The sequence below is a fragment of the Crocodylus siamensis genome, chromosome 9, assembly GCF_052110815.1.
Source record: "Crocodylus siamensis isolate JL-2025a chromosome 9, ASM5211081v1, whole genome shotgun sequence".
NCBI lineage: Eukaryota > Metazoa > Chordata > Crocodylia > Crocodylidae > Crocodylus > Crocodylus siamensis.
The window spans coordinates 72,968,821-72,982,311 of NC_143403.1; the positions used below are offsets into that span (position 1 = coordinate 72,968,821).

At 52.3% G+C, this 13,491-nt stretch overlaps 1 protein-coding gene across 4 annotated transcripts in view; it reads left to right on the plus strand.

The window, feature by feature from the left end:
• The window catches only part of MYO18B (myosin XVIIIB), a 125,774-nt gene that overhangs the window by 19,160 nt on the left and 93,123 nt on the right, over positions 1 to 13,491 (plus strand). For all 4 annotated transcript variants that reach the window (XM_090063458.1, XM_090063456.1, XM_090063455.1 and 1 more), the window contains one exon: positions 5,864 to 6,008. In XM_090063458.1, coding sequence (XP_089919584.1) covers positions 5,864 to 6,008 — 145 coding nt within the window. The remainder of the gene's footprint in view (positions 1 to 5,863; positions 6,009 to 13,491) is intronic.

A 13,491-nucleotide genomic window follows, 5' to 3' on the forward strand; every position in this document is an offset into this window, starting at 1 on the left:
CCTCCCCCTTCTACTTCCCGTTGTCTTTTCCTTTTTTCCTTCCCCTTCAAGTGAAAATCCCAGCTAGAAAAATGCCCTTTTTTCTAACGAAAGACCTTCTGGCTGCTTGGGAAGCTTCAGTTTTCGTTCTTGGTGGCAGGGACTTTGGTCCCGGAGCGGGGAGTTTCTGCTGGGTGTCGGCCAGGCCCGTGGGCACCCAGGCGGTCTCACGCCCTCCATGGCATGAAGTGACTGATGGGAGGGTGGGGGCTCTTTTAAGCACCCTGGAGAAGCGCGGTGGTTTCTGGGTCTCCCTTGTGAACGCCTTGCAAACCCGACTTCGTTAACAACCACGGACCGAATGTGGTTCCCCAGACAGCCGGGACAGCCCAGCCATGCTCAGATTTTGCACTGGTTTTTTTTTTGCTTCTGTCTGGGCCCAAAACCGTTCCTGGAGGAGTGGGTTAAGAGCATGCCACTCTTATTTATTAAGCTCATTTGATAGCTGCAGGAAGTAACCCACCATTCGTTTATACGCGTCTCCGAAATGCACTGGGGACTCGCTCCCTCCATCTACAAGAAACATCCAGGATTTATTTGCTCAGTAGCTGTTGTTTTGCTGAGAAGTAGCCAGAATAACCTGCCACCTGCTTGCAATGAAAAGAAAATTTCCTTCTAGCTTTGGCCGCGGTAGCTCACAGAGCATCGTGGTAACGGCTTTTGCTTTTCCTCCTGCTGCACACTAAGTAATCCGGGTTTTTTTTCCTATTTTTTGCCATTTATCACATCAGAAAAATGCTGCTATACCTTTTTCGGTGGCAGTGACATTTGTCCGTTTCCCCGTTCACAGCACACACGTCTCCTGCTGGGACTCACCTCCTGGAGCAGCTAATGGACGTGTGGGCTGGTGTTATTTATTAATATCACATCACAGAAATATTACTGACTCGGGGCTCTCCAGGGCAAGCAGCATATTGGAAAAGAAAGGGGAAGGACATATTCTGGTCGGCGAGGGGGGGAGGAAGTGGTGGAGCTCACCCAAACTAGCAGCAGGGCCGTGGACTTGGAAAGCAATGAAAAGGCCGACCATTAGTTTCCAAACTGCTGTGACAACCTACGGGCTGATCTGTGTGGAGTGATGTAAAAATGCAGGTGATTAACTCAGTCGCCTAGCACCCTAAATGAAAGGTTTAGAGCAAATCCTCCAATATTTAATTGAAATCTCTGACCAATTGCACTTTGCATTTACATTTCTAGCCTGCTAACCCGCAACGTCAGAGCTGCGTAAGCAATAATGATTTGTGGAGATGGCAGCTGCCGAGCTGGTTCACGGACTTCTCTGGGGACCCGCCGCCTGCATCTCCCCCGACCCGCATGGCACAGACCCCGCGGCTTCCCGCAACGAATTCCTGCGGATGCGTCTCAGGCTCGCGCTCGCTTGTCCGGGGACAGGGCGGCTGGGGCCGATCCTTCCCAAAGCGGCGCCCCTCCTTCTGGTTCTCCGTGCCGGTACCAAGCGGCTCGGTCTCCTCGGCGTTGGGGATCCGTCCCCCTCCTCACGTACTGCTCCCTCGTCTTCGTTTCATCGGCAAACATCGACCGCATTATTTTCCCCTGGTCGTCGGTCAAAATATTCAATCGCTTCCAGCCAAAAGCCAGTCCCGGGGCATCCTGCTAGGAAGACGGGTGCTTGACCCCCGCTCCCTGGCTGGCAGATGCTTTTCGAGCCCTGTGCGTTGCCGGCTTTCAGTGCATCTCGTATGGGCCGTTCTGATTTTTCATCTGCCTAGTTTCTTGATTAAAATGTCGGATAGCACCAAGTGCAAGTGTTTACAGAAATCTGAGTATATTACACCAATGCCGTTACCTTTAGCAACCAAACTAGTAATCTCCTAAGAAAAGGGATCGAGTTAGTTTGACAAGAGCTCTTTTCCATAAAGGCATAGTGATTCACATTCATTTTGTTCCCTTCCTTTTGAGGCTTTTTTCAGTGCGTCTTGGGTCAGCTTTTCATTATTTTTGCCTGGGATCAAGGTCAGGCTGAGGGGCAGATAGTTGGCCCTGGTCATCCTGGTCACCCTTTTTTGGACACCCACACAAAACATCCTCTGAAGCTGCCGTAGTGTTTTAAAGCGTATTCAGAATCAACATTAGTGGTGCAGAGAGCTCTTCAGCCCGATCTTTTAAAACGTATGAATACAAATTATCTGGATTTGGATTTTAAAATGTCTAACTTTTAGTATCTGCTGTTTAATTTCCTCCCTAGTGACTGGTGGAATAGAAAGTATTTCATCTGCTCATGATAGGAATACATCATCTGGCTTGTCCCCAAATGCAGAACAGAAGTAGTTTAATACCTTTTTTGGGCTGTGATTGATTATTCTCCCATTGCCTCTTGGTCCTGGACCAATATCATCCTTAGGGCTCCTTAGTTTCTGATGCTATTGAAAGACCCTCCTTGTTGTTCTCTCTGCTGGCTTACAGACTTCTCTTTGTCTCCTTTTCTCTCCCTTACCAATTCTCTATAACTTCTACCTTCTAATTTACATTCACGGCTATCAGTGTCGTCCCCCCCACCCCCACGAATACCTGCTTTTACCCGTCCTCCAAAATGGACAGTTTTAGCCAGCATATATGTTCTTCCTGGTTCTGAGATTGTGGCTTTCTGGAGACCGTGGGAAAATATTCTTAATGAAAATATTCTTAATCAGTTTTAATGTTGCATATTGTTTTCTGTTTGAGTATTTGGTTCTTAATTATTGACGCTGTTGTGAATCTGGACTTTTTAAAGAAGCAAGTGTGTGTGTGTGTGTGTGTGTGCGTGAGATTTTCTAGGTACTGCTTGGGAGTTGGTCCTGTGGCTGCAATTATATTTGTTATGTTCCATCATCATCACCCGTATCCAGGCAACCACGTATTTTTAGTTGCATGATCAATTCCTTTCTTTCTGTCGAGATGAGGTCTTCTAGCGAAGTTCCCAAGTTCTCGAGTTAGGAAACTGTCGTCGAGGGAGATGTCTTAACGCTGGCGGCATTAGTCCTGCTGCACGGGACCCTTTTTCCGTGCAGCGGTATAGATACGTGGTGAGCGAGCCGGTCCTCCTGTTCTCTGCAGCGATGCCGTGGCCTGCAGCGCGCGCCAGCTAGGACCTCGCTTTGTGCTTTCTCCAGACGCATTCAAGACTGTAGCTGCTGTGCTGTGGGTGACTCGGAAATGCAGCTCTCTTTCCTACGCCATCCTTGTTAAGCAGGTGGTAGCTGTTCATGGAGACATTTTGCTCATGCAGATCTTCCCACCAGGTTTCAGTAGTGATGCCAGCTTGGTGCAAATTAGGCTCAGGAATGAGCAATTCTGCAGAACTTCTCTTGTGTTGCCTCAGTTGGTTTTGCCCTTGAGGTCTCGATTGCTCATTAAAGGAAGGCCATCTTCACTGTACATGCCTGTCTCTCTAGAGATGGCGGGCATTAGACGTTGCACCCACCCACGCCCTCTGGGTATAGACGTGTGCCTACCCAGAGGATGCTTCTCCTTTGTCGCCCTCCTCTCATTGGAAAACGTCAATGGCTTGTAGAAATCTGAAAACATTTTAGACTAAAATAGGAGCTGATGCTTTCCACCTTGGGATGGTGCTGTGTGCCCAGGCACCCCGTTGGGAGGACAGCACTAATTTGAATGGGGTTGCTTCTGGGGGCAGAAGTGTGCCTTGCATACTAAAGGGATAGTGCAATCCAGGCAAGGAGCCAAAGGGGTTTTTTGCTCTGGTATACTTCATAATTTGTATTATAAATCTGAACCATATGTATCTGAATCCCCTGTCTTGATGCCCACCTTGCTGGGGTCATCTGATCCCAGTTGTCTTTCTTGCCCAAGTGCAGGGGGGCTGGACCCGATGGTCTGTCGCTTCCACCCCTAACACTGATGAAACTATGAAAATATCCTCAGAGTCGTGCCTTACCAAAGCTAGGCTGTTATCTTCCATGTGTTAACTCCTGTGACGATGCCCAGGGCACTAGGGGGTTGTGCGCTATGCGTGGCGGCATGTAGTTAATTTTTTGGCCTGGGTAGGGTACACGGCAGAGCGTCACTACTCTGTATGGTACGTCCCAGGTCTCGCTAAGCCGCCTGGAGCCCAGCCCAGCACTGCAAAGGGCATCTCCTCAAGTGAACCACTCTCAGAAATGCGGCTTGAGGTGGAAATATGTGGGGTGTTTGGTGACGTGCTATTCAAGGCTGTCTCGCAGTGGCTGGAAGCAGGTTTCCCAGCCAGGGAAAGGAGACAAAACCCAAGGCCCAGTCCCTGGGGGAGCCCCTTTCATCTGTGCCCCTTTCCTCCCTGCAATACACTGACGAAGGGCTGCATTTGTTCAGCTTCTCTTCTGTGCTGTGCTGCAGGTGCTGTGATGGTGTCAAAGTCCTTATTGCAACAGGAGGCGTTTTAGAAATGTGGCCAGTTAAATGTACTTTCCCTCCTACTTGAGATGCTGCATGCCGAGGCTTGTAATTCCACTGCGGGGGGGGAGATTGCACATTTAGTCCCCTTTCTGTTTTCTTCTGCATGTATTAATTTATACAAACTATGAAGTAACTATGAAACTATTATGATCTGCAGACAGCGCCCATCTATTGCTTGGTGAACTCTTACTCATACCAAAACTCATTCATCTTGAAAGGACATAGACAGGGAAGCCTTCCATGTATAGCCTGGGCCTTGCCCAGCCTTTCCCCTCCCAAAATGGCTAAAAGGAGATGAGCTTTTGTAGTGCGTCCCAAAGGTGAACAATCCTGGGTGTGTGCTTGGTGTGCTGAGGTTTATAAATGCCTGGCCTGACTTTAAAAACCCACGTCGGAAACGTGCTTTAGAACATAGTCGGCATTAAACGAGCAGTATTTCACCACCATGTATTAGGTTTCTGTAGGAAATACTGTAGATGCTCATAGAAAATGATCTCTGGGGAAGGGACTGTCTCCTTTGTTGGGGGGCCTAGAAACCATGAGACAGCAAACAAAGCGGATCCTTTTTCCACCTATAGGACTTGTCTTCCAGGGTCCTGGCTGCTCCCGTTAGCTCCAGCGGGTTCATCGCCCTTCTCAAAAATGAGGTTATAGTTTTAGTTCAGCAGCCTCGATTGCCTCTATTGAGGAAGAAGCCTTAAAAAGAAAGAATTGCAGTTTTCTTCCAATCTAAAACCTCGATAGGAAGAGCCGCGCTAGTTGGGTTCTCAGGGGTCGAATGGCAGTAATGTTGGTTTTTTTGCCTTGAGAGGGCTCAAAAGGTGCCTGTGTTATCCTGACTCCTGTCCTGATGCAAAAGGATGGACCACAGGGCAAGGTGGGCACGGACGAGACCCTCTCTAGAGCTCGCTGTAATCTGGAGCAGCTTGTCCACGGGAAATCCTGACCCTTTGAAATGTGTATTTTTGTTCCAGTTTTGGGGCGAAAACCCAACAGGTTCCTAATTCCCAGTGAAATGGCATTTTTCTGGGAAAATAATTCATTTTGGGTCCACTGAAGCATTTTTTTTTTTGGTGACGGGCGAGGTGTGTTTTGCTCCCATTCGGCATTTATAAAACGTTCTGTTCTAATGTAGCGTAAATCTGCGACACCAAGTCCTTTCGAAATGAAAAGTGGAAACCACCCGGTGCCTCTCAGCTTCGTTGCAGTGTTGTCTGTTTTTTCCTCCCCGGTGCAACGTTGTGAAGGGAACTTTTGACGCGGATTGAAAGGGCATTTTTCTGGTGGAGAGGTGTTGCAGCTGCCAAGTTGGGGCTGGTTGTTATAATCTTCCAGTGCCCAACGGGAGCGTCGGTGCTGTTTGAGACTCTCCTGCTGTACCTTGGGGGGGCCATTAAGTTTTTCCTGTTGTGTCTTTTTTCCCCCCTTGCAGGCTGAAGATAAGCAGAAGGCTTCTGCATCCTTCGCCCAGCTTCAAGTTGCTATGGAGACTTTGGGAATCACGGCGGAGGAGAAGAAAGCCGTTTGGCGTGTGCTAGCTGGGATCTATCACCTGGGAGCTGCAGGGGCCTGTAAAGGTAAAGGAGCACTTGAGCCTCTCATCTCTCTTGCTTCCCAGCTCTTTCTTTGTATTCCTGGCTGCCAGCTGTGCCAGGGAGAGAGGGGGCGATGGTGGCTCACGTGGGTACCACGCTCACCTTGGCTGCGCTCACCCCCAACGCTTCGGGGTGAGCGCGGTGCCCACGTGAGCCACGCATGGTCTGAATACGATTCCCGTGTTTCCAAGGGGTGGTGTTTCCTGCATAGGCCCTTCCCTTCCACGCTTCCTTCGAAGCTAGGGACACGTCCACTGGTTTCAGCGATCAGCAACTGGTTTAAACCTGTAAGTTCAGCACACATGAGCCAGTTTGAAAATGCCTGAAACTGGTTTAGGATGAACCTGGTCGGTGTGGGCCCGACCGTTTATGGAACCACTGTCCCAGACCCGAGTGTCTTTCGGATGATTTAAAACTGGGTTTTGGACTCTGATGGGCTTGCGGGATGATAGTAGGAGCGACTGTAGCTTGAGAGCCGAACGCCGGGCGGGAGTTTTGGAGGAGTTCTCCGAGACGCGTTTGCTTCTCGTTCCCACCCACCAAATACAGACGCCGGCGCGGTCCCGCTCATTCCTCGCAGACGGGTCTCGAGAGCTGTCGGTTAGATGAACCCGCTGCCTGGTGTCTCCTCCGCGGTGTTAGCCATCGCTGGTGCTCACAGGCTCAGCGTGCACGTATGGCCATGGAAAGGTTTCTTTCAGATTCACAATCTTGCCTTTGTCCGTGAGTTTAGCTGTTTTCTTTTGTTTCGCACTGATGCATCAGTCGTTCTTTTGCATTTCCCCAGTGCTTTGAGTCGGGAAAGGTCACAACAGCTCGGAGGGCTGCGTGTCCTGGGCTGCGGTATCCCAGGTGGCTGCCTTCCCGTTAGCAATAATTTGAGCTTTACTTGAGTGTCTAGTGCGGTTACTGAGTTATAACAGTAAGAGTCTGAGCGAGGATTATATTTATAAAGACTTTATGAATGCATGCACGTAGAAATGGCCTTCCCTTTAATAAATTATTTTAAGATGTGCTCTAACCCATTTTAGAGACAACCCCGTATGATTTACACACTTCAATTTATGAGGGCTTCATCACAGGTGGCCATAAAATCAGCCGTACGCATTTATAAATGGCTCTGCAACATGTCATAACATATCTTATGGTAATTTATGCCATTAATCACTTATTAATTATTCAAAAAGTACTGTAGTCTTCATTTTGAAGTGTGTTCTCTCCCTCCCTCTCTTTCCATCTATTGCACGTGGTTTAAAACCAGTAACCCGGTTTCTCTAAGATGGAACAGATCCTGATCCGGGAGGATGTCAGTCTGGCCTTCAGCTACATTTGCCCAGCCCTTTGGGACTGGATTCCCAGGATCAAGCCCAGGATCCTCCAACCTCAGGGTTTTCAGCCAAAGCAAGCCTGGGAAATTGTGACCGACAACTTGCTCATGGAGATATGAAGGCAGATATAGACCCCAGTGATGGTTTGACTTTGGTCAACTTGCACAAGAAGCATCCTCCCCAAAACGGTCCTAGCCGGCTACTGAAAGGACCTGCAAAGTTAAAATGGGCAATGATGGAAACTTCCCTGTACTAGCTCGGGCAGGTGGCCCGTGTCCTGCCTTCGTTTCGCGGAAAGTTTCTGCCCAACTTCGAATGTCTGCTGCTAACACGTGCCCTGGACCTCGAGAGTTCGTGCTATGCCCGATTAGTTTTGGTGGGTGACTACTGCTGCTTGCCCACGCACCGAATCCTGCAGGAGCGGCCCGTCTCTTCAGGCTTTTTGTGTAGCAGCAGAAGATGGTGGAGAGGAACATCCCCTCGTGTCATCTGCCGATGATGGTGGGAGGAAGGATTTGCCCCTGCCAGAGCCTCAAGGGCCCTTGCAGTCCCCCTGGCTAGACTAGGAGCGCCCTGATGTCGGAGAGGACCCAGGGCTGCAGCCTGCGAGCCAGCGGCGCAGCGCGCAGCACATCACGGCTGCTCTGTGACATGTCAGAGGCGTTAAAAACTCCCTTTTCTGCAAACCAGAGCTGACTGCTTCACGCTTATGGAACGTGCAGCGGGGACCTTTCATCCCCCACGCATCCCGTGAGTCGGCTCGAGGTCAAGCGACTCCCGCGTTTGACAAATCTTGTCACAATTATTTCTGGGTGAAGGAGAGCATTAAATAATGGGCCTCGGCAGAGCCGGGGACTTCTCGCAGCGCCGGCGCAGGCAGAGGATTGAGAACCGGAGCACGCCTCCACGCGGCTCGCTCCGCTATCGATTCTGCTGTCATGTGTCAACAAAAGGGGAGAAACGAAAGGAAATGTGGATAAAAAATGGATCATAGCTGCCTGGAGGAGAAGTCCCTGAGGAGGGACTCTTTGGCTGTGGTCAGACCTGTTTCCCTGATGAGCTATCTCTTCTCTTCCCCTTCTCTGAGACTTTGAAGGTTTGCATCCAAAATCCTTCCCGCTGAAGAAAGGCTCATCAAGGCCTTTTCCCCTCGCGTTCGAGCGCACAGCTAGAGGCCGCGGCCCGGCGTCGCGACTATCTTGGAGACAGGGGCTCTCCGAGCGCAACGAGGGGGACTGCTCACTCCCGGGGCGTGTTTTTGAAGCCAGGGTGTTAGATTCACTTGTGTGCCTCTGTGGTCCCTGGTACCACTGGCACCTGAGCCCGCGGGCTCCTGCGGGCTGCACGGCCCGTGGGGTTGTCCTGGCTGGGTACGGCAATGCCCACCTTTGCCCTGCAGACAGCCAGGCGCCCACTGGCAGCTGGCGGCGAGGGTGGTGCAGACTTCGGCGTCTGCATGGCGCAAGCTCTGCCGGCCTGTCCCTCCTGCGAGAGGCAGGGTGGGCTCGGTCCCCTCGTTTTGCAGACGGGGATCGGGAACAACGCAGCGAGAGGGCGTTTTTTTGCCCCAGGTGCAGGGCTCGGGCCCTTGGTTTGAAGCTGTCCCTCGGGCGGGCGCGGGGCGCAGCGGGCGGCAGCGAGAAGGGGCTAGAGCGACTCCTCCCGGCTGCTTCGCTTCTTGAGATGGAAAGTGTCCAGAATCGCTCAAAGCCACCGAGACAGGTACAGATACGGGGGTGTCAATCAACATGTAAAAATGAGAGCACCTGGCAGGATCCGGCAGGCATTAATTATCCAATTTCCTGGGAGCACAGGTGCCAATCAGCAGCGGCCTGGTGCGACTTATCCGTGGCAAGAAAAAACCCATGGAGAGCTGCCTTGGGGCTGCTGTTTTATAGCCTCTGCGATGGTGTGACCTTTCGGTAACGGATGTGGTGCTCGCGCCTTCTTGTTTTATTCCACCGAGCCCAGATTTCCCCCCGTACGTTTCATGCTGTTAAAAGGGGCGAAGGGGCATCGTCGCGCTGGCTCGAGGCTCCTATTTGGCAACGAACGTGCCCTCGGGTGAGCCGGACGGTCGCTGCTTGCAGAGGGGAAGAGCTCTCCTCTCCTGCGAACGTTTCCAAACCTTCCTGGTGGGAGAGCCCCCGGGCAGGGGCTGGGGGACCGGCCTGGCAACCGCGCAGCGATGCCTGTGCTACTGGGTTTCCCCCCTCTCCTCAAATTATTTCCAGTCATAGATTCATAGATGCTAGGGTCGGAAGATGACCTCAACAGATCATCAAGTCCGACCCCCTGCATAAGCAGGAAAGAGTGCTGGGCCTACATTACCCCAGCTAGATACACATCCAGCCTTCGCTTGAAGACCCCCAGGGTAGGGGAGAGCACCACCTCCCTTGGGAGCCCGTTCCAGACCTTGGCCACTCGAACTGTGAAGAAGTTCCTCCTAATATCCAATCTAAATCTGCTCTCTTCTAGCTTGTGGCCATTATTTCTTGTAACCCCTGGGGGGACCTTGGTGAATAAATACTCACCAATTCCCTTCTGTGCCCCCCTGACGAACTTATAGGCAGCCACCAGGTCGCCTCTCAACCTTCTCTTGCGGAGGCTGAAAAGGTCCAGTTTCTCTAATCTCTCCTCATAGGGCTTGGCCTGCAGGCCCTTAACCATACGAGTGGCCCTTCTCTGGACCCTCTCCAGATTATCCGCATCCTTCGTGAAGTGCGGCGCCCAGAATTGCACGCAGTACTCCAGCTGCGGTCTGACCAGCGCCCGATAGAGGGGAAGTATCACCTCCTTGGACCTATTTGTCATGCATCTGCTGATGCACGATAAAGTGCCATTGGCTTTTCTGATGGTTTCGTCACACTGCCGACTCATGTTCATCTTGGAGTCCACTAGGACTCCAAGATCCCTTTCCACCTCCGTGCCACCCAGCAGGTCATTTCCTAGGCTGTAGGTGTGCTGGACATTTTTCCTCCCTAGATGCAGCACTTTGCATTTCTCCTTGTTGAACTGCATTCTGTTGTTTTCTGCCCACTTGTCTAACCTGTCCAGGTCTGCTTGCAGCTGCTCCCTGCCCTCCGGCGTGTCCACTTCGCCCCATAGCTTAGTGTCATCTGCAAACTCGGACAGAGTACATTTCACCCCCTCGTCCAAGTCGCTGATGAAGACATTAAAGAGTATCGGTCCAAGCACCGAGCCCTGCGGGACCCCACTGCCCACACTCTTCCAGGTCGAAACCAACCCATCCACCACAACTCTCTGGGTGCGACCCTCCAGCCAATTCTCCACCCACCGGACTGTGCAGTCATCCAAGTCACAGCCCCTTAACTTGTTCACCAGTATGGGGTGGGATACCGTATCAAAGGCCTTCCTGAAGTCCAAGTATACGACATCCACCCCTCCTCCTGCGTCGAGGCGTTTTGTAACCTGGTCATAAAAAGAGACTAGATTGGTCGGGCACGATCTACCTGCCACGAACCCGTGCTGGTTTCCCCTCAGCATAACTTGCCCTGCCGGGCTCTCACAAATGTGAGCCTTGATAATTTTTTCAAAGACTTTGCCAAGGATGGAGGTGAGACTAACTGGCCTATAGTTGCCCGGGTCCTCCTTCCTCCCCTTCTTGAAAATGGGAACCACACTGGCCCTTTTCCAGTCCTCCGGGACTTGACCCGTGCGCCACGAGCGTTCAAATATTCCCGCCAGTGGCTCTGCAATGATGTCTCCCTCGAGGCTGGAACAGTTGGTTGAACCTTAGTGGCTCTTTGCAAGCATTGCTGTCTTCCGGTTTCCAGCGCCCAGGCCGCCTTCCTGCAGGCGCTTCAGTGGAGCCGTGCAAGGCAGAGATAGCTGGTTTTCACTCGCACATCCATGCGTTGCTCTCCACCTTCCCCCCTTGTCCGGTGGCCTGGCCGTCGTGACTTAGTGTGCCCACGGGGTCCAACTCTGGAGACGTGTTACCATTGACTTTTGCTTCCTTCCTGAGGATTTTTATTATTGTTATCAAGGCTCCTCAGTTGGGGCGAGCTGTCGCCCCGCGCTCCGAGTTATGGCACTATCTATTCAGCTCTCTGACATCTTTATTACAAACCGTCAGGGAGATGCAACTGGAATGGCAGATTTCTTTAATCATCCCATTACCCGGCTCTTCCATTTGCTATTTATAGGCTTTAACGTGTCGTACGTTAGACAATGGGTCAATGGAGAATAGACTGGAGAATTTAGTGGGAGACAAATAAATTGAAGATCCCAGCAAAAAAAATTAAAAACAAACCCTCAAATCCTCCAAAACATCCGTTAATAGCCATAAATGCGGGCACATCTGATTGTCCCAGGACCGGGGCAAACACTTCTGCGATGAAATAAGTGGAGGAAAGTGGCCGAGTTGACAAACCGCTGCAGATACAGCGCGGTCATTGAGTTGCCCTTGTGTAGACGAGGCGAGAGGGCCCAGGGGCTCGGTACAGCGGCGCTGTGTGATGCATGGTGTGTTTGTATGGGCAGGCGGGTGCGAGAGGGAGAGGCAGGCCGGCTGTGGACCAAAAGACAGTTATCCTCTGGTAAAGGGCATGTTTTAGCCTGTCCCAAGCACCAGCTGATCTGCAGTATCTGTTTCATCCGTTGGTACGGCCACAGGAGAGTACGTCTTCTCCTGCAGCACAGAGGAGGGCAAAACCCGTGTAGCCTGTCTCCATCCCTCGTCCCATCCCTTCCTGTTTTTGCTCGTCGATTCATTTGCTGCGGCATGTGGCATTTTTGCAACGGCACAAGAGAAGCATCCGGTGCAAATGACCCTAGCCTGGTCCGCTCTGCCCAGAAGGAGGCGGTGAGGTGAGCCTGGGGGCCTGGCCCCTCTGTGACCAGCACGGCTTCCCGCGGCCATAGAAATGAGGGGTGAAGGGAGCCCAGGAGGTCACAGCGAGTCCAACCCCTGCTCCAAACAGGACCAGCCCCGACTACATCATCCCAGCTTAGGCTTCACTGAGCCAGGTCTTAAAAACCTCCAAGGGCAGAGAGTCCTGCCGTGCTGGGAAGCCGTGCAACATCGTGTATGCAGGTGCTCCCAGCCGGCGCTATTTGCTCCGTGGGATTCCCACCCCGTTAGGAGCCGTCGCCGCTCCTAACGAGGCCCCCCATCCTCCGACAGGCTTGGCACTTGGTTTGCACAGCACGTTCTGTTTTCCCTTAATTATTTCCCCCAAGCCCTGATTAGAGTGGATATGTGCAGCGTGCATGTTCCTGCCTCGCCCCTGAAATCTCAGGACTCTTAATTAACGATTATTAAGTCACCATGTTGTTGCTGGTGTGGAGCATGGGCCCGGGGAGAGACCGTGAGGCCGGCGGTGGGCGACAGGGGTTGTTCGCAGCCGAGTCGAGCGAGTGCTGGCTGTTGTAATGGCCCCGGAGGTATCCAGAGTACGTCTGGATGTGGCCCCGCTCCGGCCCTGCCATTGCCGCCTCCTTCCTGCAGCATGGAGGGGAGCTGCCTGCTTGCCAAGGCTCCTCCTGTGTGCACGGCAGCAAAACGGCTGGTTTGGAGACGCCCGCCCTTCTCCATCGAGGGTGACCGGAAGCCCCTTTTGCACCTTTGCTGCCCCATTGGTTTCCAGGAGCCTGGGCTGCGGCGTCCTGGGTTAGCAGCGGGTTCGGGCTGACCACACGTGGCAGGTGCTCGAGGTCCTCCATGACCCCGACATGTTTTTTTTCTACGTTCCCTGCTCTTTCCCCCCAACACTTGCTTCCTTGCTGCCGAGAAAATCGCCCTCCCGCGTAACTCGGCTCGGCCGACTGCGGTTGCTGGTGCGCAGGCGAGGAGAATTGGACCCACTGTGACTTCAGGGAAGGGAGAGGCCCGTTCTGTGATGCCGGCATCTCTAGCCAGCGACAGGGCTGTTCTTCGCATGCAGACAGCTCGCGTCCCATCTTGCCACCACCGGGGTTTGGCTTTTAGCGCTAACGACTAATGCAAGGTTAAGAGCGAGGCCAATCTTATTACACTGTTCCCACTTGCAAAGCACAGGAAAGAAAATACCGAGCCCCCAATCACCCCGGTGGGGCACCGGCTCCTCCACTCCTCTAATTTTGCAAGGCGATGTTCGGCATTACTCGGGGACCGCCGGGTGATGTTGTTGTTA